General features: G+C 44.0%; 1 protein-coding gene across 3 annotated transcripts; it reads left to right on the top strand.

The window, feature by feature from the left end:
• Nucleotides 1–359: 359 nt before the first annotated feature.
• On the top strand, nt 360–21,987 carry ppp1r9bb (protein phosphatase 1, regulatory subunit 9Bb). 3 transcript variants are annotated; one of them, XM_017438899.3, is made up of 11 exons: nt 360–507; nt 726–2,192; nt 12,800–12,932; nt 14,409–14,529; nt 14,705–14,809; nt 16,687–16,819; nt 18,484–18,636; nt 18,709–18,762; nt 19,744–19,973; nt 20,055–20,160; nt 21,546–21,987. In XM_017438899.3, exons 2-11 carry the CDS (start codon nt 852–854, stop codon nt 21,594–21,596), a joined length of 2,427 nt encoding a protein of 808 aa, XP_017294388.1. In that variant the 5' UTR covers nt 360–507; nt 726–851; the 3' UTR covers nt 21,597–21,987. The 3 variants fall into 3 exon arrangements, with proteins under 3 accessions (XP_017294388.1, XP_017294398.1, XP_017294379.1); XM_017438909.3 differs by having other exon boundaries at nt 404–2,192; nt 20,055–20,151; XM_017438890.3 differs by having other exon boundaries at nt 404–2,192.
• Nucleotides 21,988–22,298: the final 311 nt, after the last annotated feature.

The following is a 22,298-nucleotide window of genomic DNA, read 5'->3' as shown; positions in this document are numbered from 1 at the left end:
CTGGTCGTGGTGCTACAGTAAGGCCTGCAGAATTATTAGACAATATTCACCCTTTCCATCATATCTTCACACAACTACCCTCTGGAAAGCGTTACAGTTGCACCTAAATATGAGATATGAAGTCGTCATTATGAGCTTTAAAGTGCTCTGACTTTGTAATTTTATTGAAAATAACTTAAAAGTCATAAATATGACTTTAAATTTACAAAAAATGGCTTTGAAATTTATAATACATCTTATCAGATGAATAAAGATAACTGTAAAAGTCAAACCTAATACACATTATGTGACTTTTTTTGTTTCCTTTTAAAGCTCCCAGACATGATCGAGGATTTGCGTCTGTGTCAGGGGAGTCGGCGGGCGCTAGGACCCGGGGCCGCCCTCCTCCATGCAGCAGCAGCGGTCTGCCGCTACGACAGGACCAGAAATCTGCAGCTCTCCCAGAATGAAGAGATCAAAATGATGCTGCCGCCGAACAGGGATTAAACGAGCTGTCGTCAGTTTGCGGTAAATCCTGCGCTCGCCTCTGTTCTGTTTTCACGTGCAGACATTTCCCAAATGGCTCGCGCAGACATCCGGGAAGGTTAGGGTTTGCGTTTGCTGCAAAAGTGAGCTCCTGACAGATGCATCGTGCTCACGCTGACTTTCTGTGAGAGCTGCAGCGGATGCAGCGCAGGCCTTTGATGCGATCTGTTGTTTTTGTTTCTCACCCTCCGCCGGTCTAGTCTGGTCTGGTTCTGGGCGCCTCCTCCTCCTCCTCTTCCTCTTCCCTCCGGTGCCGGTGGGTAAAAACGCGGATCTGGGGATAACGGGAGACATGCCGTCGCCGAGCATCCACTGACCGACCCATCATGATGAAGACCGAATCCACATCATCGTCGTCGACCTCCAAGAGCACCACGCTCCGGAGCCCATCCCCGCACAGGAACGCCTACGAGGCGGGGATGCAGGCCCTGAAGCCCGTCAAAGACAGCGCGGCCAACGGGGACATGCAGGAGGGTCCCCGGGGGCGCAGGTACGGCTCCAACGTGCACCGCATCAAGAACATGTTCCAGCAGATGCAGACCACCACCGCGGGCTGCACCGCCTCGGGCGACGCGGAGGGGGAGGACGCCGGCGTGAAGAGCGCCGACAAATCCGTGCGCCTGTCCCTCCCCAGAGCCGGCAGCCTGAACGAGAACGTGGACCACAGCGCGCTCCTGAAGCTCGGGTCCACCGTGTCCGAGCGCGTCCACAAGTTCGACCCCAAAGCCGAGAACGGCCACCAGCGGGCCTCCTCGCCCAGCTACTCCAAGCTGCAGGAGACCCGCCGCATCTTCGAGCAGCAGCAGCAGCAGGAGAAGCTGGCCACCACCAGGGTCCTCCTGAAGACAGACAAGGCCCCGGGCTTCCAGGATGGCAGGCTGGACATGGTGTCCCGCTTCAACGGCAGCACGGAGTCCCTGGACAGCCTGGACACCAGTGAAGCGGTGTCCCCCACGGTCAGCCAGCTCAGTGCTGTGTTTGAGAGGGCAGCCGAGCTCCGGAACAACCTCCACCGCCTCTCATCCACACCTCCGCTGCCCTCCAGGGGGGTCAGCACCAAGGTGGGGGTGTTGAACTCAAAGATAATCACTAAGAGGGTCAGTGCCTTCGCATCGGGCAACCAAGAGGAGGAGACAAACAATCAGAAGGGTCAGGAGACGCCTCCAAGGGGCCTTAGAGGACGGGGGACCCTCCAGTCGGAGAGCATTAATGGGGGCCAGAGCGTTGACCCAGCTGCTGAACTTTCAAGTCACGAAGAAGAACCAAACGAGCAGAGAGGAAAGACTGTTTCGGATGCTGGCGTTGAGGCCAAAACCGGAGTGAAACCCGAGGACCAACCCGGGGCCCAGGAGCCCAACAGCACAACAGAGAACCTGGAGGACGGAGAACCCGCTGCTGAGACACGGAGCTCTCCGAAAACCGACGAGACGTTCAGGCAGGAGAGGGAGACGGACGCTGGCGAGGGGGAGGACAGGACTCTGAACACGTCTGTGGACATCAGCGCCTACAGCGCGGCGGGGGACGACTACGAGGGAAGCCAGAAGCTCGAGGAGGAGTACGACGAGCACTACGAGCCCGAGTCCAGCTGCGTGGAGATCCCCGGGCTGGGCCTGGAAGAGGACCCCCCTCCTGCGAGGAAGATCCGCTTCAGCACGGAGCCCATCAAGGTGAGGAACACGTGCACAACACCCGCGTGGCGCCGAGCGGCTGTTGCAGATATCCAGGAATTTTCTAAGCTGGAAACGTTTCGCGGGAATGAATGGGAATGAACAGGAATTAAAAATCCTGAACTGGGATTTTAATCCGAGTTGAGGGGAATAGATTGTAGCGTAATTGGGACTAAAACAACCAGATCTCATGCAATGTGAGACACCACACCCTTAAAAAAGACTGCAGGGACAGATGTAAACAGTAACATGTTCAGAGCTGCTCGTAGGTTTGTTGACTGTAAAACCGACTGATTTCTTTGATTTTATGTAATAATAAGTAATCAGAAAACAGATTCGTTCAAAGCTGTGTGACTGAGATTTGTCTGAACTTGACCTTACAGCTGATCTGCGGAGCTTCAGTCTTAACGACCTTTGTCAGCCTGTTTTAAAGGTTCTTCCACCGGCAGACAGATGCTGACGTTCTGATTTTCATGCCACCAGCACCAGCCCACCCCCTTCTCTCTTCACTAGCTGCTAATAGACGACCTTGCGTTCCCAAAGTGCAGCTGACGCCAGCCTTTAAAGAACTGTAACGTCGATCCGGGGGAGCTGCTCCGGTTGGATGAAAGTGTTGAACCGAGATCATCTTATGCTTAACGACTTCACCTAAAATTCACCTCGTGGTTCATTTGATATTTTGCTAACAGGCATGGCAAAGTTGAAAACGCGGGCATCTGTTAGCCCTCTGGGTATGTGTTGGTGATCAGTCTCAGCTACTACCACACCAAAGTTTAGGCCAGTATCCTTAAAGCTGACAGAGTTATAATCATTGTTGAGGTTTTTAAAACCAGATGGCTGCTATCTGGAAACATGTTGGCTCAAAAAGTTAATCGGCTGCAGACGTACACCTGATATGTTTGTTTCTGAAAGTTTGGGTAAAATCTGTCCAGTGGTTTAGGAGCTATTTTGCTAACAGACAGACACCTAATGGTCCTCCTTTGCCTTTCAGCAGAGGGGATAAGAATCATCTGTGTTTAAAGAGGTGGACACTCTGCAGATAAAAGATCATTTTTTTAGGATTTCTGCGAGGAATGAAGTGTTTTGGTCGTGTGAGAAAGACAGAGGAAGTGAGGAAAAAGGACTGGAGCAGTGAGATGAGAAAATTGGACAGACGAGGAGGAGGAGGAGGAGGAGGAGGAGGAAGAGGAAGAGTTGATTCAAAGCATCTCTCTGTGTTCGGTGGTGGTGTAATGATCTGGAGAGGAGCAGCAGACATTTTTCCAGCTCTCGCCTGGAGCTGTGAGACGGGCAGAGCCTCAGCCAGCCGGAGTGGGTCCTGACACCGAACATCACACGCATTCCCTCTTGCAGGGAAGTCATTTCATCTCAGTGACCGGGCGCTCCTGCCCCTCATCAGCCCCACTCAAGTCAAGGGCTGATGTTGTTATTTTCTCATGGCTGCACTTTGTCCGGCAGGGCTCAGCTTCTCTGACTTCATATTTCAGTGTTTGCGACAAAAAGAGACATAATTTAACATGTGTGCCATCTCAAAAAAGCTTCTATGTAGAAATAAAACAACAAAAAAAAGATTTTAGACCTATATGTGTCACATATGAGCTCTAAAAATCTCTTATACAGAGAGAGAAATCATGCAAAATATTGGTGTTTTGTTTTACTCAACCTGGGCTTGAACCTGTAGCCTCAGGATTATGGGACAGTGGCACCGCAGATCCACCGTATTGTGAGCAAATGTTAAAAGTTATGCGAATCCTACATATATCATTAATAAAGTACGTTTGCTCATCAGAAAATAATCCTCAAGAAACAAACAGTAAAATCCAAAGCAGACATCAAAGAGAAGGATTATTTATGGTGCAAGAAAAACTAAAAGAAAGTCACCGGCTCTTGATTAAAAAGCTGATTTTGGTTGTCGCCGCCCTCCGTATCAGTGTGGCCTTTGTTATGGAGATGGATGCACGGGTAGATGGGAGCAGAAAGGCGGCGAGGTGGAATAGGAGGGGCGTCATTATGCAGCTCAAATGTCACCTCTCCTCCAAACAGGAAGTGTCCAGTTTTGCTGCATTTTTCTGCCCGGTTTGAGTCCTGCGTTGGTGACGGTGGTTGGATGGGTTCAAGCCTCTCTTTGTCCTCGTTTTTTTTTTTTTTTTTTTACACTCAGCGCTCCTCTGTGTCCTCACGAGCCAACGGCTTCGGTTCACGCTCGACTCTGTGTGACTCTTTCTCTCCTTCTTCTCCCCCCTTTTTTTGGTCTTTGTCACCCGGCTGCTGCTGTTATTAAAAATAGCAGCATTGTTATCGTCACAGACCCGCCCGGCTTCTGACGGCCTCCTCCTCCTCGTCAGGCGCAGGAAGCTGCCTCTCATGTCTTATTTATTTGCTTCAGCTTCATTCTTCATCGCTCTGTATCCAAACACTTCGTACTTTTGGACGTAGCCTTCTGGTAAATTGTGAATTTTAATTATTTTTCCCGTTTTATGAGAAAAACTTTTTGTTTTTTTAATAAAAAGATAATCTCTACAGGATTTGTTTCGCACTCCCTCCAAAGCAGGAATAATCAGATTTATTTTTCATACACCAGAATCACCTTGCTCACTCATCACCCAGCCTACTCTGACACTTCTCCACACGTAGTCTTTGTTCCTGCTTTCTGCTGCCTACACAATATTTCAAAGCCTGTTCAAGGAGGTATCATATATATATATATATATATATATAATTTTTTTATGCTGTAATTACAAAACAATCAAAAAAACTCAAAAATGTTTCTTTTATTAAAATTAAAGGCCTCAGTTTTAGACTAAGATCAGTCGTTTTTGGTCAAAACTTGAAAATCTAATGTGAGTTTACAAGATGTGTGTTGCAAATGACTCTCAGCTACTACCACATTAAACTTTAACTGTTGATTAGCTGTGGTGGCCATCTTGAATTAGATAAACCTCAAAGGTTAATCCGTTGTAGATGTTCATTTTCTGGTAGTTTCATCAGCATCCATCCAGAAGGTTCATGAGATATTTTGCTAACAGACAAACAGGGATGACCCCGACGTTTTAAGAAATGATCTCACACAATATGAGTAGCACTTGGATTACTTGTTGTGAATGACTCTCAGCTACCACCACGCCAAATTCTAGCGCAAAATTTGCAAAACGGACTGAATTGTAACCATTTTTGTGTTTTCTAAGGTCAGTTAGCTGTGGTGGCCATCTTGAATTGGGTTGGCTCCAAAAGTTAATCAGCCGTAAAGATCCATCAAATGATTATTTCCTGGAAGTTTCAGTAAAATGCATGAAGTGGTTCGTGAGATATTTTGCTAACAGTCAAAGTTCACGCTAAAATAGTTATCGGCAAAATTATAAACAAAGATCTTAAATAATCTGTTAGCGCTTAAAATATGTGTTGGGTATAAAAAACAAATTTTAGCTCAGTATTTGTAGAATTAACTGACTTGCAGCCATTTCTGTTTTTGAAGGGCAGGTGGCTGTGGTGGCCATCTTGAATTGTGTCAATGCAATCTGTACATGCAGTAATTACTTTCTGCAAGTTTTCATTAAAATTCATTAAGTGGTTCGGGAGATATTTTGGTAACGGACACGAGGAAAACGATATTGTCCGCCTTTGCCTTTTCTCTAATAAACTGTCACCGTTAATAGTTTTCACAATTATAAAGAAAATGTTCTATTTTAAGAGTCGCTGCAAGCTGCGAAATACAGAAACACCAAAAAGGCAACTTTAGGGTCATTTGGGGCAACACAGGTCAGCAGGTGAGGGATTGCCCGGGGACGGGGGAGGAGAGGGGGGGGTGCATCGCCATATGTCTCTGTATCCCTAACCGGCACGCTGCTTTAGACTCGGTGGCCTCCAGCCTCTCCTGCAGTGCCTTACTCACAGCCAGGAGGGGTGGGAGATCAGACAGATTAGCAGCAAGGTCACGCTGTCCCACTTCTCAGTCCTGCGGCGGTGGGGAGGCACGCATCTATGGGGCGCACCCGCTCGCTCAGGTTGCTGCGACGAGCCACGTTACGCAACGAGCCGCTCAGGATGTCTGAGTGCTGCTCTGTGTCATCCCACCTGTCGGAAGAGACGCAGATGTTGGTCGGAGTCACAGTCTGCGTCTTCAACTGTTGGCGCTGTAGGTAACATCCGACTCGAACTCAATTCATTTGTGTGTTTTGTTGGACTCTGGAAATAAAAGGAACAGTTGGAGCTAAAAGGAAACTGCCATGCCTGTGTTCCTTTAAAGCAGGGGTCCCCAACCCTGGTCCTCAGGGCCACCATCCTGCAGGTTTTACTTGTTTCTCTGCTCCAACACAACTGATCTGAATCAATGGGTGATTAACAGGCTTCTGCAGAACATGAAGAGGTGATTTAACCTCTGAATCAGGTGTGTTGGAGCAGAGAAACAAGTAACACATGCAGGATGGTGGCCCTGAGGACCAGGATTGGAGAGCCCTGCCTTCAAGTCTACTCGATTCAAGATGGCCGGCACAGACATCGAGTTAAAATTTTGATGTGGTAGTGGCTGAGAGTCTTAGTGCTACACGTTGCTTAACTTCTTTGTTTAAAACTTTGGCATATGATGGTGTCAGCCCTGTCTGTCTGTTAGCAAAACATCTCATAAACTACTGGATGAATTTTAGTGAAACTCTCAGATAATAACCATTGGACGTACATCTACAACTCATTAAGATTTGGAGTCAACTCAGTTCAAGATGGTCGCCACAGCTAGTTGACTTTAGCCAGCACAAAATGATGATAACTCTGTCAGTTTTAGAAATATTGAGCTAAAAATCGGACGTGGTAGTCGCTGAGAGTCAATCACAACGCATACTTCAAGCACTAACAAATATCTCACACGATCGCAGGAGACTGTCACTTCCAAGCTCTGATCTGACCAAAATGGTTGCGACATCCGTCTCTTATCGGGGTGAGATCTTCGTTTGAAAGTGGCAGGAAAAACAGTCTGCATGTCTTCAAACAGAAGTACCAGAGAAGCCGAACTGAAAGGTTTCACTTTAATTAAATGATCATATTTTATTTGGGGAACAATTAGAGCATTTGTTTTTTAACTTTTATTATGGGTTACATGTTTTCTTGGCTGATAGATTAAGGATAGGGAGATGGAAACAAGGTTATAATAATAAAAATGCAGCTCCCATTAAAGGACAGTTGATTAAAATATGTATACTGAGTACTATGTGCAATATAACACACCCAAAATGTATTAGAGGAGGCACTCTGGTGTTAGTCCTCTGTGGCTGACCTTATTCTCCTGCTGCCGTGTCTCTCCTCAGGGTCAGAGATAAGCCCAAACATGACTGCTGACCAAAGGCTGTCTGGCCGAAAATACACGGGCTTTGGTTCCACGCAACCGTTCCTACAAACAGCTCATATCCGATTTATTGGCAGGGAAAGATTGATCCAACGTGATGGCGGCTGAGGCCACATCCTTTTTGTTTTTTTCTGTTTGCATGCCGAGCATCCAGGATCTGGATCAGGCTCCACTTACAGGAGGATTTGGAAACAGTTATCTAGCACTTGTTTAATCTGCGTTGTTGTTAAACTGTTAGAAGGTTTAATATTGACAGCTACAGGAAGCTTTATATGTGCTTTATGACACCTTAATAGTGAAGTAGGAGTCATTGAACAAATCTCTCATTTTGTACAGTTAGTTACCTAATTTGCTTTGGGTTTTAAGTAGTTCTGCACAATATTAGGAAGCAGGTTATTGTTGAAATAAACAACAATATCAGCCGCGATAAAACCCACATTTTCTTTATTAAGTATTTCGGCTACTATCATCCAAACTGCCTGCTGGCATTCAGGCCAGTAAGGAACCATCTGATTGGTAAATGCAGCTGGTGTTCGCCACTGATTGAAGCCCTTTGCAAATTAAAATGGCGTACACTGATATTTCGATGACGGTGATGAATTTTCGGCCCTATTTTTAAGGTAGAGGTTGAGATTGAGCTGTTTTTAAAGGGAAGTGGCTTGGTGCAAAGTGCAGAGAGAGTGAAGTTGAAAAAAACGGCACCGCCTCCACACATCGTATTGGCTGAATCCAAAATTAGATCTGTTTTCGGAGTGGAGAGGCAAAGCAACGCAGCGGTGGACCTGCGGCTGTGGGCGCTGTGGATGGGCGGTGGAGTTTATAGCCTTGTTAGTTAACACCAGTGTGTCACCCAGTCGTAGCCTGAGGGTCGGTGCGATGGAGCCACGCTGGAGCACAGGCATTCAGATAGATTCTGCTTCACTATTTTCAAGTCAAATGCAATTTAAAATATCACTTTCTGCCTGCTTTTGATATCCTTTAGAGCCTCGGGTGTGCTCTTAGCTGGTAGCTTGAGCTAGCTCTCCATAGAGCCTTTATAGGACATCCCAGGCAGAGGGAGGGAGGAAGGGAGTTTCCTGGCCATCTGTTAGCTCCTCTGACCTACTATCTGCCACAACTGGAACAGCGTCCTTCACCAGCCCTGCCCACCCCCCTCCGGCTCCACTGCACTGCCTTTAATCCCAATGTTTATCGCCCAGAGGCATCCACCTTTCCATCTGAGGAGTTCAACACGGCGAGGGGTTACATCACGCAAGATCCCAATTAGACCGCCTGCCCCCGTGTGGGATCTTTGTCTAAAAGGAGAAGGGAAATCTTCCTCCTGCTGGAAGTGAAAGTGTTAATTTGGCTGCCTGTTTCCGATGCCACGTTGCCACGCCGCACAGCCTCCCCGTTCTTTGGTTCTTCTTCGGCTCGGTGGCTAAAATCAGGCCAACATCAGCCGCCAGCTGTGGCCCCGTTGATCTTTGAAGTCAGAAGTGAAGCGGTGCCACGTGAGCGCGCTGTTGTTGTTTTATGCTTTGCTACTTTTTTATAGAAACAGTGTGTTTTGTGTGTCTTTAATCCACATTCTGTTAATCCGTGTAAATACAAAGGTAACCTAAATCAAATCCATTAGACTTCAGTGTACAGTAGGGATTTGGCTCACTACAATTCACTCACCTCCAAGTGAACTGCACTGCTATTATTAATTAGCATCTCATTTTTCTCCCTTGACTTTTTTTTGATTGTAGTAAAAAGGTCTTCCAAAGCTTTACTTAAGACCAACAAGTGAACGCTCACAATTCATATCCAAACCAAAGATTTAGTTGCAATTGCTGGTAATTAAGATTTGGGAAGTTGCATTAATTTATGTTAAGATTTACTTGTAGCTAAGAAGATTAATGCTCAGTACATATGGCGCTGTGGTCAGGAGATCATTAGCTTAGCTTAGCATAATGACTGGAAACAGCTAGCATAAGTCGCTTCCTGGTGATGGTTCTTTTAATCTTATTGTTAAGGAACGTTAACTTGTGATGATTAAATGTTAAAGTAGACATTTTCAGACAGGTCGGCTGTTTGTTTACTAACCTGATGAGCTGCTCGTAACTTAAGATGCGTGTTTATGGGATAGGTGGAGTTATGAGCTGTCAGCATCTTACCTGCAGTGGATAGCAGTGAGAACGATCCGAGTTTGGAGAATCAGGGAGAAGTTCTCATGAAGGAGCCACACTGGATTTCCACCATCTTTTACAATTAAAAGCTAAAAACATTTTATAGCTTTTTTTCTACAGATCCAGACTTGGTTTAAAAAGTGCTGCCATCTTTTTAATTTTGGTTTTAAATTGTTTTATACATTATCGCTTTTCTTTTACCTTCATGGGACTTTTTTATCGTTAATGTTTGTTTTTTAACACTGTAATAGTGTGTTTCTTCTGGGCAATAATGTCAATAAATTGTTTTTAATCTTGTAAATTATAATAGACGGAGGGCTTTTATTTCTGAGAAGCTGTCAAAAGGAAGAAGCTCGTATCCACTGAGTTTCCAGGGCAACGGGGGGGCCGTACTGTACAACCGAGGAGCAGCTAAACGCTTCACAATTCAACGCTTTTTTCTTTCTTTTTGCCACACTTGTTATTACTGAGTGACACATTAGAGGAATAAAACAACAAAAATGAGATCAAGTTAGTTAGAAAACGTCTTACTTAGGGGAACAAAGCTGAGAAAACTGAATCAAAAGAGGAGAAAGTCCAGCACTGAATTAGTCCGGCTAGTGGAGTGTGGAAGGTGCTGCATACATAATCACCCTGGAAGACAGAAAGTGAAGCTTTTAAAAACTCAACTTGCTCTCTGTGAGTGTGTGTGTGTGTGTGTGTAGCAGCTGCAGAAGGCCTCCATTAGCATGCTGGAGGTGGTTATGTAAACTGTCATGCTGTTAGACCGTGGTGAGTGTGGGAAGTCGAGCCCTGAGAACAGAGAAACAGAGGCCTCTGTCTCCACTGGTCCTGATGGATCCCCTCCCCGTCTGCGTTTTTATTAAAACTGTAAGATGATAAAGCTTGGAGGCCTCGAGGAAACGCTGCGGCTCTCTCTCTGTCGAAACGTTCAATAAAACCAAATTGCATTAAGTCCACGTTACACGACAGCAGCGGTCAGTTATTATCAAAGCATGAGTTCGGTTACGCGTCTCGGCTGCAAGCATCTCCACGTCCTCTGAGTTCAGATTATAAACTGGATAAACGCTGGATTTAAATTAAAGGAATTAAAGGAGTTTTACACTAAGATCTTATGTTGAGAGACCTTTCTGCGTCCGTCTCGTGTGATATCACGCTCAGGGAATGACTCTCAGCTACTACCACATCAGATTTCAGCTCAATATCTGTTAAATCAACTGAATTATAGGCATTTTTGTGTTTCTTAGAGGTGATTAAACAGCCATCTTAAATGTATCTGGTTGCAGATCTTCCATCTAACGACTCTTTTCTACAAGTTATCGTAAAGTTTGTCTGCTGGTTCATGAGATATTTTGCTAACAGACACACAAACATGCATATACACACAGGAAAAAAAAAGCCTAATTGTTTACCTCTCATCTTGCAGGTTATATAGTATATAAACAATAACTATCAGTATTTTTCACATGAACACATAAGTGTTGGAGTAAATGTCACATTTTGCCGGTTTAATCAGCAGAAATGATTAGAATACAGTTTTTTTCACAATTTCTCCTCCTCGTCTTGCTGTGGAATCACAATCTGTGCAACTTTATTTCCTGTGACGTGCATATATTTGAATTATTCTCGGCTCAATCAGTAGTTTGAGATGTAATTTTACTTCCTTACCTGAAGCCCCGCGATCCACCGCCGTGAGTCACTGAAACATAACTGCTGATCAGAGTTCACAGGAAGTGAATCTGTTGTAATTAGCAGTTACTATATTTGGAGGGATTGTGAGAACGAAGATGAGAAAGTGATAACGCACCACAGCTGCAAAGAAAAGAAACATTCACAGCAAACCAGCTGAAAACATTAGTTTTATTTCATTTTTAAACTTATTTCTGTTTCTCTGCTAATCTTTGCTCCAAGTTGACTAATCCACTAGGTAATAGCAACAATCAAAGTAAAACTAATTATTTAATTTAAATAAAGGTCTAGCGTTCCTTGAAGGAATGCATATCGCCCGCTGCCTCTCATGGCGGTTTGATGAGGAACGACAGAGTTGTAGTTAAAATTTATAAGCAATAAAATGGTTAAACTTTAAAATCTACCATTCTTCACTCCTCTCATCCACTCAGGAACTGATAAAACTGTCAATACCTGAGCACAGCAACACATTTCAGGATCAAACTACGATGAATTACACGTCGACATTTCTCAGAATTCATTAAAGAGTCGTTTTTTTTTCAACCTCAGATGCTGAAGGGAAGAAGAGGTTAAGCATTTTTAATTAAAACACATATTTTACGATGAAATACAGTCATGTTCTGGTTTTAAAAACACAAGGAATAAAGAATAATTATTTATCTTTAGCGCATTTTAGTTTCTGGAGTTCTGTGACCATTCAGCGATTTCCTGAGAGTTAGGAAGACTTTCAGCCAGAGATAACTAACACACACCACTTTTAAAGGTTATTTTTATGTCTTTTTTACTTCCTAAATCAAGAAAAGTTGATCTGAAATTGTTGCCTTGCTCACAAATGTTCTAAGTTACCGACCCGACAAGAATGACTGACTTTAAATTTAGTTTCCACCTCTGTTTGTTGCTGTTTTTTTGTTTTTTAAAAGGTCAGGTTGACTCTTAAAGTTAATCAGTTGTGTGTCTGTCCGGTGTTTACTTTCTGCACGTTTCTAATAATATCTGTCCCCTGGTTTGTCAGATTCTTTTGGTGATGCTACAGACAAACACTCACACTGACGCGGGCAAAAACAACTGTTTTCTTTAAATAGAAAAGCTAAGAAAACTAGGTCACCTTGTTGCAAAATTGTTCTTTTTGACAAAAATCTGAAAACGACAGATCTATTTAAAACATTTAGGACTGAGTGTTGCAGCGAAGCGGCCATTAGGACGTCACATCAAGACTTCTTTAAGTCCGGTGTTGTCTGGAATGGGATCTTTATGGTCTTATTGATCGTGTTGCAGGGAAATTAGGCTTGTTTTGGTGAATTCTGTAGAGGTTTTAGTGGGCTGGGGTCCTGGGAAGGCTCTGTCATGCTGTCCCTGATCCAGGTTTGCACAACGAGGGTCACATTGTAGGCCAGCAGAACCGAGTCTGATCCGGTCTCTGCCTCCTCCTGCAGGTGTTCGCCACCTATCCCAACGAGGACTACGACAGGCGCAATGAGGACGTGGATCCCATGGCAGCGTCGGCGGAGTACGAGCTGGAGAAGAGGGTGGAGAGGCTGGACCTGTTCCCCGTGGAGCTGGAGAAAGGTGTTTTTAGTCTTTCTGTGGATTTTAGTCTGGTCTTAGAAACATTTCCATCATTTCGACCAGCTGGAGGCAGCCGGTTTATAAATGGTGCAAACAGAAACTGAATGCAAATGTTATATTCATTAGAAGGGTTGGATTGCTTTTGTACGAAAGGCCTGGAGTCTCCACCATCTGCATTCTGCTAACCGGCCTGCTTCCCACCAGGCAGCAGAGGTGAAATGGTACAAGTCTTTTCCTTTAATTTCTCCCCAGCGAGCCACAATAAACGCATTCCTTCAACATTATGATGCATTAACGCATGCATAAATGACTATATTTAGCTTTCTGTGCACAGCAAGTTTCACAGAATAAAGTGTGTAGTGTCTGCATGGAGGAAATGAAGGTGAAACTTCCTTTAGCACTTTACCCCTCAGGCATTAAATCCAGACGTTATTAGAGTTCTGATTTAACTTTCTAATCTCATTAACAAACCAAAATTAGGGTTGTATTATTTCAAGACCAAATGAATCCTTTATCCTAAAGATACAAATCAGTTTGTGCATGCTTTTATTACAATAATAAATCAGTTAAAGCTTGTTGACGGCAAAAGTAAAATCAGCAAAGAAGAAATACTCACTTTATTCCCCGTCTTTAGAAGCGCCTAATGTGCTCTTAATGCCGTTTGGGTAATTTGTTTCCGTGGAGTTCTTCTCAGTCTTTTGGTTGATTTGCTGCAAAGATCTTCTCCATATTTGCAGGATCAATTTCACAGAAGATAAAAAAATAAAAATAAACAAAATTAGGGATCAAGATTAGGAGAAAAAAACTCACTAATTCAAGACTGTTGACACTTCCGCCCAGCTGCAGTCTTTCCTCTTTAATTCTGTTTTTAAAATGATATAAAGAACTGACTGCTGTTTTCTTATAACTTTTAAATTCAGAGCATTTTAAAAAGCTAAAAAATGCAAAAGGCTAGCTAAAAGCTAAATACAGTGAAGCAGTAGCTACAAGCTAAAAGCGACAGAAGGGTAGGTAAAAGCTAACAGTAGCAAAAAGTTGATTAAAAGCTAATAGTAGCAAAATGCAAGCTTAATTTAACAAAAGGCTAGCTAAAAACTAAAGTAGCAAAAGGCTAGCTATATGCTAAAAGTAGCAGAATGGTAGCTAAATACCAACAGTAGAAGAGGAAGACAAAAATACATCAAATTTGAAGCAGATTTCAAAGAGAAAACAATAATTTTAAAGGAATTAAAAAGATTTGACTGTATTTCAATGGGAGGAAATATTTGTAAAAACAGTTAAATACTTTGAAAAATCTAAAAGCTACAAAAACCAAAAGTCAGAGCATCCATCTCCTGAATGAGCTGAATGTTTTGATATATAAATGGACAAAAAAGCAAAAGGTTTGTCGAAGCAGTTAGATTGCAAAACACAGAAAGAAACAACAGTGTGTACGCCGACTCAGCGTTCACACGGAGCTCCGTGCTTCCCTTTCAGACGGCGACGGTCTGGGCATCAGCATCATCGGGATGGGCGCCGGGGCCGACATGGGCCTGGAGAAGCTGGGCATCTTTGTGAAGACGGTTACAGAAGGAGGAGCGGCACACAGAGACGGCAGGTGAGCTCGTTCGATCCGAGGCGAACCCTTTGCTGTGTGACTCATAACCTGAGGGTGGAGCGGAGCGGTGGTTGTGGAGGCTTGGTTTTGGCCAACATCGTGGGCTTTGCTGCCAGGATGAAAGCCCTGTGTGCGTGTGGGTTTGATGAGAGTTTAACTCGGTCTGTTTCTGCAGGATCCAGGTGAACGACCTGATTGTGGAGGTGGACGGGACCAGTTTGGTGGGAGTCACCCAAAGCTTCGCTGCCTCCGTACTCAGGAACACCTCAGGAACTGTCAAGTAAGAGACGCTGTCAATCATCTTCTCTTACCTCCTGTTATTTCACTTGTTTGACATATTTTACGAACCTGACTGCCATGGAATTTTGCAATAAATTTACCTGTTTCTGTATGTATTCGTCTGTCTAAAAGCAAAACATTATGTAAACTGCTGGACAGATTTGAATGAAACCTTCGAGAAGTATTCATTAGATGTTCGTCTACGACTAATTAAGCCAATTTAAGATGGCTGCCACAGCTAATCAACATTAGCCAACACATAAAGGCCTCTAACGCAGAGAGCTTTACAGATGTTGAGCTAAAATTTGGTGTGGTAGTAGCTGAGAGTCCTCCTCAACACATACTCTGAGCGTGTGCTTGTGCATAATGTTAATTTCAAGGTTTGACCAAAATAGGTACAAGTACGTCGTTTCTGAACATCAGATTTTAGTCTAAAACTCTGGCATGAAAGGCAGAAGGCTGCATGTAGTCCTAAAAGGAAACTAGGCCTTCGTTGTTTTTCTGTTTCACAATATTTACTACAAGCAAAAGTATTAATATGTTTAACTAACATTAAAATAAGAGTCAGTTTTGTGTCGTCCTAAAAGCCTTTTAACTGAGCGTCAGCATTCTTCTGTGCAGACAGAATTTCCTTGATGTATTTGCGCCCTGCAGCCCGTCTGACGCGCAGCACCGACTTCGACCACATCCTGCCCATTCAGCTAACCAGACTTCAGATTTATATCGCCCGTCTCGCGGGGTCATGATTATAACCTTCCACTTTTAGGAGCTCCCTTTTGAGGCGGTCCGAAAAAGTCCCCAAGACTTCCCGGTAAAGTCTCCGAAGCCACAGTTATCAGCAACAAATGTAGTCTGCATCAGAGGCTTCGGTTCAGAATGCCACCGGGCTATTTGCAGCCGGTGCTCTTTGGAGTTTTTGTGGCTCCGACGGTTGCCGTGAGCTCCTTTTGTTATCCAAGCTCATTCATAATTCAGGCTTTAGTGGTCAGTGCTGATTGTTAGAGTTACGTGTGACTTATGAAGATCAGAGACCTCCACAGATTGGCTCATACATTATGGATCTTGCTGCAGTGACGGCCAAAAGAGCCGTTCATGGGAAAAAAAAAAAATTGTCAGGAAGACAAATAGCCCAGGACAGGAAGTGTGTTTGTGGTGCATTTAATTACCTGTAAACGCTGCGGAGAATTGAAAGACAGCGGCGTCTGGCCTAATAACCATCTGTTGATCTGTTTCCCTGTTTAATGTTAGCTTTATTTCGACAGGGATCCGTATAGCATCCGCAATGACTTGTTTAATAAGGTCCAAGAGAGGCAGAGAGGAGGATTTGAAGAGGAGAGCAGCTCCAGAGAATAGGTCTTTGTTTGGTTGTAAACAGGAAGCCATTTTCTCTCATCAGACTCCAGTAAAACCTTTAACTACACCAACTCAGGAAGACACTCCTGGTTTTTAAAGCCATAGTTCTGACCTTTTTGAAGTAAGCTTCTGTGGGAAGGTTATGAATAATTTACATCTTACCTGTTGTAGGTAGCTTGTTGAATGGCCTCATTGAAGCACCTTTATTACTGATTTAAACAAAATCCTGTATCTCTTTGCACAGCTTTGAAACAACAAATTATACGCCAAAACGTGTCTCGATTGGGAATACTAAGGTATGACTTTTAGTAGCTGCTTTAGCTCAGAATATTCTCTTCAACACAGGAAGTGAAGGGTCTCTTTAAATCGTCATATCTCCTAAAAATCAGTCTTCTGCCGCTCTGTTGGAGGAGTTGGAAGTTCTGCCTTGTTTGCTCGTTTGAGGCTTAATTTTCAGTCGGCAGTCGGGGAGTGTGAGACACGGGTGTGCGGTTACCGTGGTTACTGACGAGCGCGTGTCGACAGGTTTGTGATTGGCCGGGAGAAGCCGGGCGAGCAGAGCGAAGTGGCGCAGCTCATCCAGCAGACGCTAGAGCAGGAGCGCTGGCAGCGGGAGATGATGGAGCAGCGCTACAACCAGTACATGGACGAGCAAGAGGTCAGTGTTTCAGCTGCACGCGCAGAACCGCCGCCGGACTTCCTGACCGTAGAAACGATTGTTAATTTTTGGAACTCCGAGCACTGAGTGACTGTGCTGAAATTCACTGAAGAAGCTGAAACTGAGTTTTTAAAGCTAAAAGAAGCAGAACACTAGACTAGCTGAAAGGAACAAAGTGGTAAGTAAAAGGAGCAAAAGGCTAGCTAGAGCTAAATGGAGCAAAATGCTAGCTAAAACTTATCCGGGGTCGGGTCGCGGGGGCAGCAGCCTAAGCAGGGAGACCCAGACTTCCCTCTCCCCAGCCACTTGGGCCAGCTCCTCCGGGGGAATCCCAAGGCGTTCCCAGGCCAGCTGAGAAACATAGTCCCTCCATCGAGTCCTGGGTCTTCCTCTGGGCCTCCTCCCGGTGGGACGTCACCAGCGTCCAGGAGGCGTCCTCACCAGATGCCCGAGCCACATCAACTGGAAAATGTTAATTAAAAGTAAAAGTAAAAATAGGCTAGTTAGAAGCTAAAAGTAGCAAAGTGGTAGTTAAAAGCAGCAAAACAGTAGTTAGATGCTAAATGTAGCAAAAAGCCAGCTAAAGGTAGCATTAGGCGCCAAAAAAATAAAGCAAAGTTTTTGTAACCGAAGAGATCTCAACGGATTTCTACGGGAAAAAAACTACAAAAACCAAAAAGTCCGAGCAGCCATCGCCTGAACGAGCCGAACGTTTTCATGTGCGAATGAATCAAGTAGCACAAAGTCTGCAGAAGTAGTTAAGATTTCAAAAACTGTGCAGAAAAATAAAAAAACAGGCATTCAGTTCCATTGCTGCGTCCCGTCACTGAAAGAAACTCTAAAGTTAATTTCAGACACAAACTGCTCCCCTAAAGAAGCAGAGCTTGTTCGACGTCCTCAGCTTGTCCTGCATCTTCTTAGTTTCCCTTCAGGATTAAGACATTTATCTGACGGCAGCAGCAAACAGTAAATCCATCCAGCGTGCACGATCAGCAGCATCATAAGCTCAGATCAGAAATGAGGCCAAATCTGGATGACTCAGATTTTGCAGCTTTTTTGTTTTAACCAGGTCGCAGATATTTGCAGCTCATGGATAGATCTGCGCTCAAACCTTGAAATAACGCAGAGGAAGAACCCCACTCACGCACGGGGGGACAGTGGGTGGTTCTTGAAAACCTGAAGGTTGGGTTTTCGTGCAGAAGTTCGGGATTGTTTGAGTTTTGCACCATCTAGTGGCCATGTGGAGTCACTACTCATAAAATGACTGCTTCACTTCGTCTTCTGTTTTCTGAAGGATTTGATTTAAAATATTGGACATAAAATGTTAATTTACTCCCCTGGAAATAACAAAATTCCAGTAGACAATTTGTAAATCAGTACCCAAAGCGTAAAAGACCTTCCAAAACTAGATTACATAGCTTTAATTTCCTTTTTACTACTTAAATGCCTTATTGACTTTATCCAGTTATTTGACCAAAAATAAGATTAAAACTAAAACTTTTTGTTTTGTAGCTTCTGATATCCATCTGAGTAGAAACTTCCTCTTTATTGTTAAGGTTTTAAGTTATCAGGGTCTAATTTCCTTCCTCTAATCCACAATAAACTTCCGTTTTTTTAATCGGTTTTAAATCTTCTTGTATAATTTTAGCTGTAAATGTGTGCAGGGTGGTGAATATGGCACAGATGAGGAAGAAGATGAGGATGAGGAGGCCAGTCCGCCGTATCCCAGTGCCATCGAGGTGTTCGACCTGGCGGAGAACGAGGACATGTCTCCTCTGGAGACAGATCCGGAGAAACTCGCCCATAAATACAAAGAGGTGAGGCGTGGAGCGTTTTATCTGTGATCCTCGGACGTTCATGACGTTAATGCTTTCTTCTCTTCCTTAAAGCTCCAAATCAAACATGCAGTGACCCAGGCTGAGATCCAGCAGCTGAAAAGAAAGGTGAGGCTGAAAATGCAGATAATATTCTAAAAGTTATTTACCATTGAAACCAAAGGTAATTAAATATGAAGAAGAAACGTGTGAATGCTGAGTCAGCGCTGCTGTTTTCCTGTTTAAAGTTTCAGCATTCAGCTGAGACTTCTAGCTGTTGTAACTTCTGTACTTTTTGTAATATTAACTTTATTTACATGTTTTTCCTTGTGGATATGACTGATAAACTCTGTGCTGTTTAAAATCTGCTTCAGCACAGTTAGCTTTTAGCTACTGTTCTTCTAATTTGACCTTTTTAGCTACCATTTCGCTGATTTCAGCTTTTAGCTCCTGTTCTGTTAATTTTAGTTCTTTGCAGCTGTTTTGCTGGTTTTAGCTTATATCTACCGCTCTGCTAGTTTTAGATTTTAGCTACTGTTTTGTTAATCTTTTGCTAATTTTACCTTTTAGCTACCATTCCGCTGATTTCAGCTTTTAGCTATTGTTTTTACTAGTTTTAGGTTTTAGCTATTGTAATGTAACTTTAGATTTATGATTCTGCTGATTTTAGCTTTTACCTACTGTTTTGCTGGTTTAATATTTTAGCTACCATTATAATTCTAGCTACTTTTCTGCTAATGTTTTATTAATTTTCTTTGTGCTGGTTTCAGTTTTTATCTTTTGTTCTGCTAATTCTTTGCTACTTTTACCTTTTAGCGATTCTTGTGCTAATTTTACATTTTGGCTACTGTTTTACTAACTCTAGCTTTTAGCTACTGTAATGTAATTTTAGATTTTAGCTACTATTTAGAAGAACTTTAGCCAGCAGCTGGGACAGATAATGCAGTTTTTTCTGTTCCATTCTACTAATTTTAGCTTCTACCTCCTGTTTTTTCTGGTTTTAACTTTTAGCTACTCTTCTGCTAACTGTAGCTTTTAGTCTTTGTTTTGCTTACTTCAGCGTCTGCAGTTCTTCCAGTTAGACGTTAGTTTGCTCGTTGGTCTCCACAGCTGCACCACGCCGAGCAGGAGAAGCAGCGCTGGCGGATGGACAAGGCCCAGCTGGAGCAGACCCTGCAGGAGAACAAGGAGCGGATGGAGAAGCTGGAGGGCTACTGGATGGAGGCTCAGAGCCTGTGCCAGGCGGTGGACGAGCACCTGAAGGAGACTCAGGCCCAGTATCAGGCTCTGGAGCGCAAATACAGCAAAGCCAAGCGGCTCATCAAGGAGTATCAGCAGAAGTAAGACGATCTGAGGACGGATGAGGACAACTGGGAGTCAAACGTGTTTATGTTTGATGCTTTTCTTTTTTTTTTAAACAGGGAGATCGAGTACCTGAAGAAGGAGACTCAGCGTTGTGCACAAGTTGGAGCCGAGGCCGACATTTTGAAAGAGGAGTCGGGACAACTCCAGGAACAGGTAGAGGAGGTGATTCAACATCTGGAAACTTTCACTGAGAGTCGCTTTAAGTGATGCCGTCTTTTCTTTCATCTGAAAACAAATATGAAACTAAAGGCCCAGCTGTCCTGGTTTCCAAATCATCTGCTGAGAAATGATGGAGTCGTAGCTGCTCGGTCAAACATTGAAACAATAATGTTGTTGCAGCACATTACTGCAAGATGTCACCCTCAGAGTGTGTGTTGTGAATGACTCTCAGCTGCTACCACATTCACTTTCAGCTCAGTGTCTATAAAACTGAGTTAGAGCTGAGTCTTTGTGTTGACTATTTGGAGTCAATGCTGCCAACCTAATTCAAGATGTCCGCCACAGCTAATCAACATTAAACATTACAAAAAAATGGCTATAGCTCAGAGATACTGAGCTAAAATTTGACGTGGCAGTAGCTGAGAGTCAATTGTCTGAAATAATAGGACTGAGAACTTCTGTCGGTTCTGCATGGAGGCAGAAATGTCCAGTTTTTGGTTTGCTCTTTGAAGTCTGGTGTGAACATATTGAGAAAACCCAACCCTGCCTCGGTGTCCCGATCGTCCTGAAGCCACTCGCTGCAAAGCATGAAATCAGACGGGAGAAAGGTTGTTTTTCAGATGTGCTCAAAGGAGTCAAAGGAAAGGTTTACAAGAGAGAGGTGAGAGCAGCCATGTTTGGTTTGGAGACAAAACAGGAAGTGGCAGAGCTGAAGATGTCGAGGTTCTCCTTAGGAGGGACGAGGACGGACAGGATTAGGAATGAGGTCATCAGAGGTCCAGCACAGGTTGAAGGACTGGGAGACAAAGTTAGAGACAGTTTGGACATGTGCAGAGGAGGAACAGTGGGTAGTCTTCAGTCATTAATTTAAACCAGGTGTTTTAAAGCAAGAACACGTCTAAAACATGCAGGAGGGCGGACCCCGAGGAATGGAGTTTGACACGTGCCATAATGGATCAGTTGATGCCGGCTGAAACTGGGCGACTGTTAGTCAAAGACCAGGAGGAGGGAAACGTGCCGGGAGACAGAGGGAGGACAGGAAAGTCAAGAGTTTAGGACTGAGGGTAGCAACTCTAAACGTAGGGACAATGACAGACAAAGGTGGACATGGAGACAAAGTTAGAGAGGATGTACAGAGGAGGGACAGTGGGGATACTGGTAGAAGGATGTTAGAGACAAAGAGGAGATCTATGGATGCAGTTAGAGAGGACATGGAAGGAGTTGGAGGACAGTTAGATGGAAGAGGACTCGCTGTGGAGACCCCTGAAAAGTAAAAACAGCAGGTTCCTGACCTACATGAGGCTGGCTGTAAATTTAAGGACACATTTCCCATCAGTGCAGATTGTTTCTTATTTTACCTTTAAACGTTACTTCCTCCTCTTCTCCAGGTGGCCGACCTGGAGTGCAGGGTGGAGGAGCTGAAGTCTGAACCTTTATAAAAGCCTTTTCCCGTTGCGTGTCGTCGTTCTGAGCTGCAGGGTGTCTGTCTCCAACTCCAGCGCGGCCCTTTGGCCTCGTGTCTCAGCCACTTTTAACCTCGTTTGTTTCTGTTACCACTGAATGAAGGAGGAAGTTTTATCCTCTTAGAGACAAACTCGAAATGTATCATTCCTTTTTCATTTCCAGATGTCAGTGTTTGTTTGTTTTTTCGCTCTTAATTTGTTGTTTTGTGACAGACCAACCTTTTAATTGCCAAAAACAAAACCCTGTTTTTTTTTGTGCCCCGCCTCCCCATTTTTTGTACAGATGTGATACTGTGTGTTTTAACAATCATTTTGATTTGTAAAAAAAAAAAAAAAAAAGGATTAATGTGTATAACATTTAACATAATATAAACGAAGGTTGTTGTATATTTTACGCGATGAGGACGGACATTGCACTGAAGGAGACATCAACAACACGGAGGGAAGAGCGGGAACAAACGTGACATGTCTTAGTTTCCGTAGAAACAGTGTCCCACCCTTCGTAGGGGTCCCGTCACATAACCTTGAGAACCACTTGCTGCCTACCTTTCAAAGTGTTTGTGCATTTTTTTTACACTAAATCTCATCAACGAGCGACCGTTCCTCTGGTTTCGCCCTTGAGTCTTTGAGAAACAAACCTCCACAACTTCTGTGCCACAAAACGCCGTTCCCCCCCGC

This window comes from Kryptolebias marmoratus, linkage group LG17 (assembly GCF_001649575.2).
Source record: "Kryptolebias marmoratus isolate JLee-2015 linkage group LG17, ASM164957v2, whole genome shotgun sequence".
Classification (NCBI taxonomy): domain Eukaryota; kingdom Metazoa; phylum Chordata; class Actinopteri; order Cyprinodontiformes; family Rivulidae; genus Kryptolebias; species Kryptolebias marmoratus.
The sequence above is the reverse complement of the archived record's forward strand: the minus strand, read 5'-3'. Positions and strand labels throughout refer to the sequence as shown.

Bases quoted from the DNA above. Each gene is read 5' to 3' on its own strand.
- ppp1r9bb (XM_017438899.3), top strand. From the start codon at position 852: ATGATGAAGACCGAATCCACATCATCGTCGTCGACCTCCAAGAGCACC. The intron at 14,530-14,704 runs GTGAGCTCGTTC...CTGTTTCTGCAG, and splicing joins GCGGCACACAGAGACGGCAG to GATCCAGGTGAACGACCTGA. The intron at 16,820-18,483 runs GTCAGTGTTTCA...AAATGTGTGCAG, and splicing joins AGTACATGGACGAGCAAGAG to GGTGGTGAATATGGCACAGA.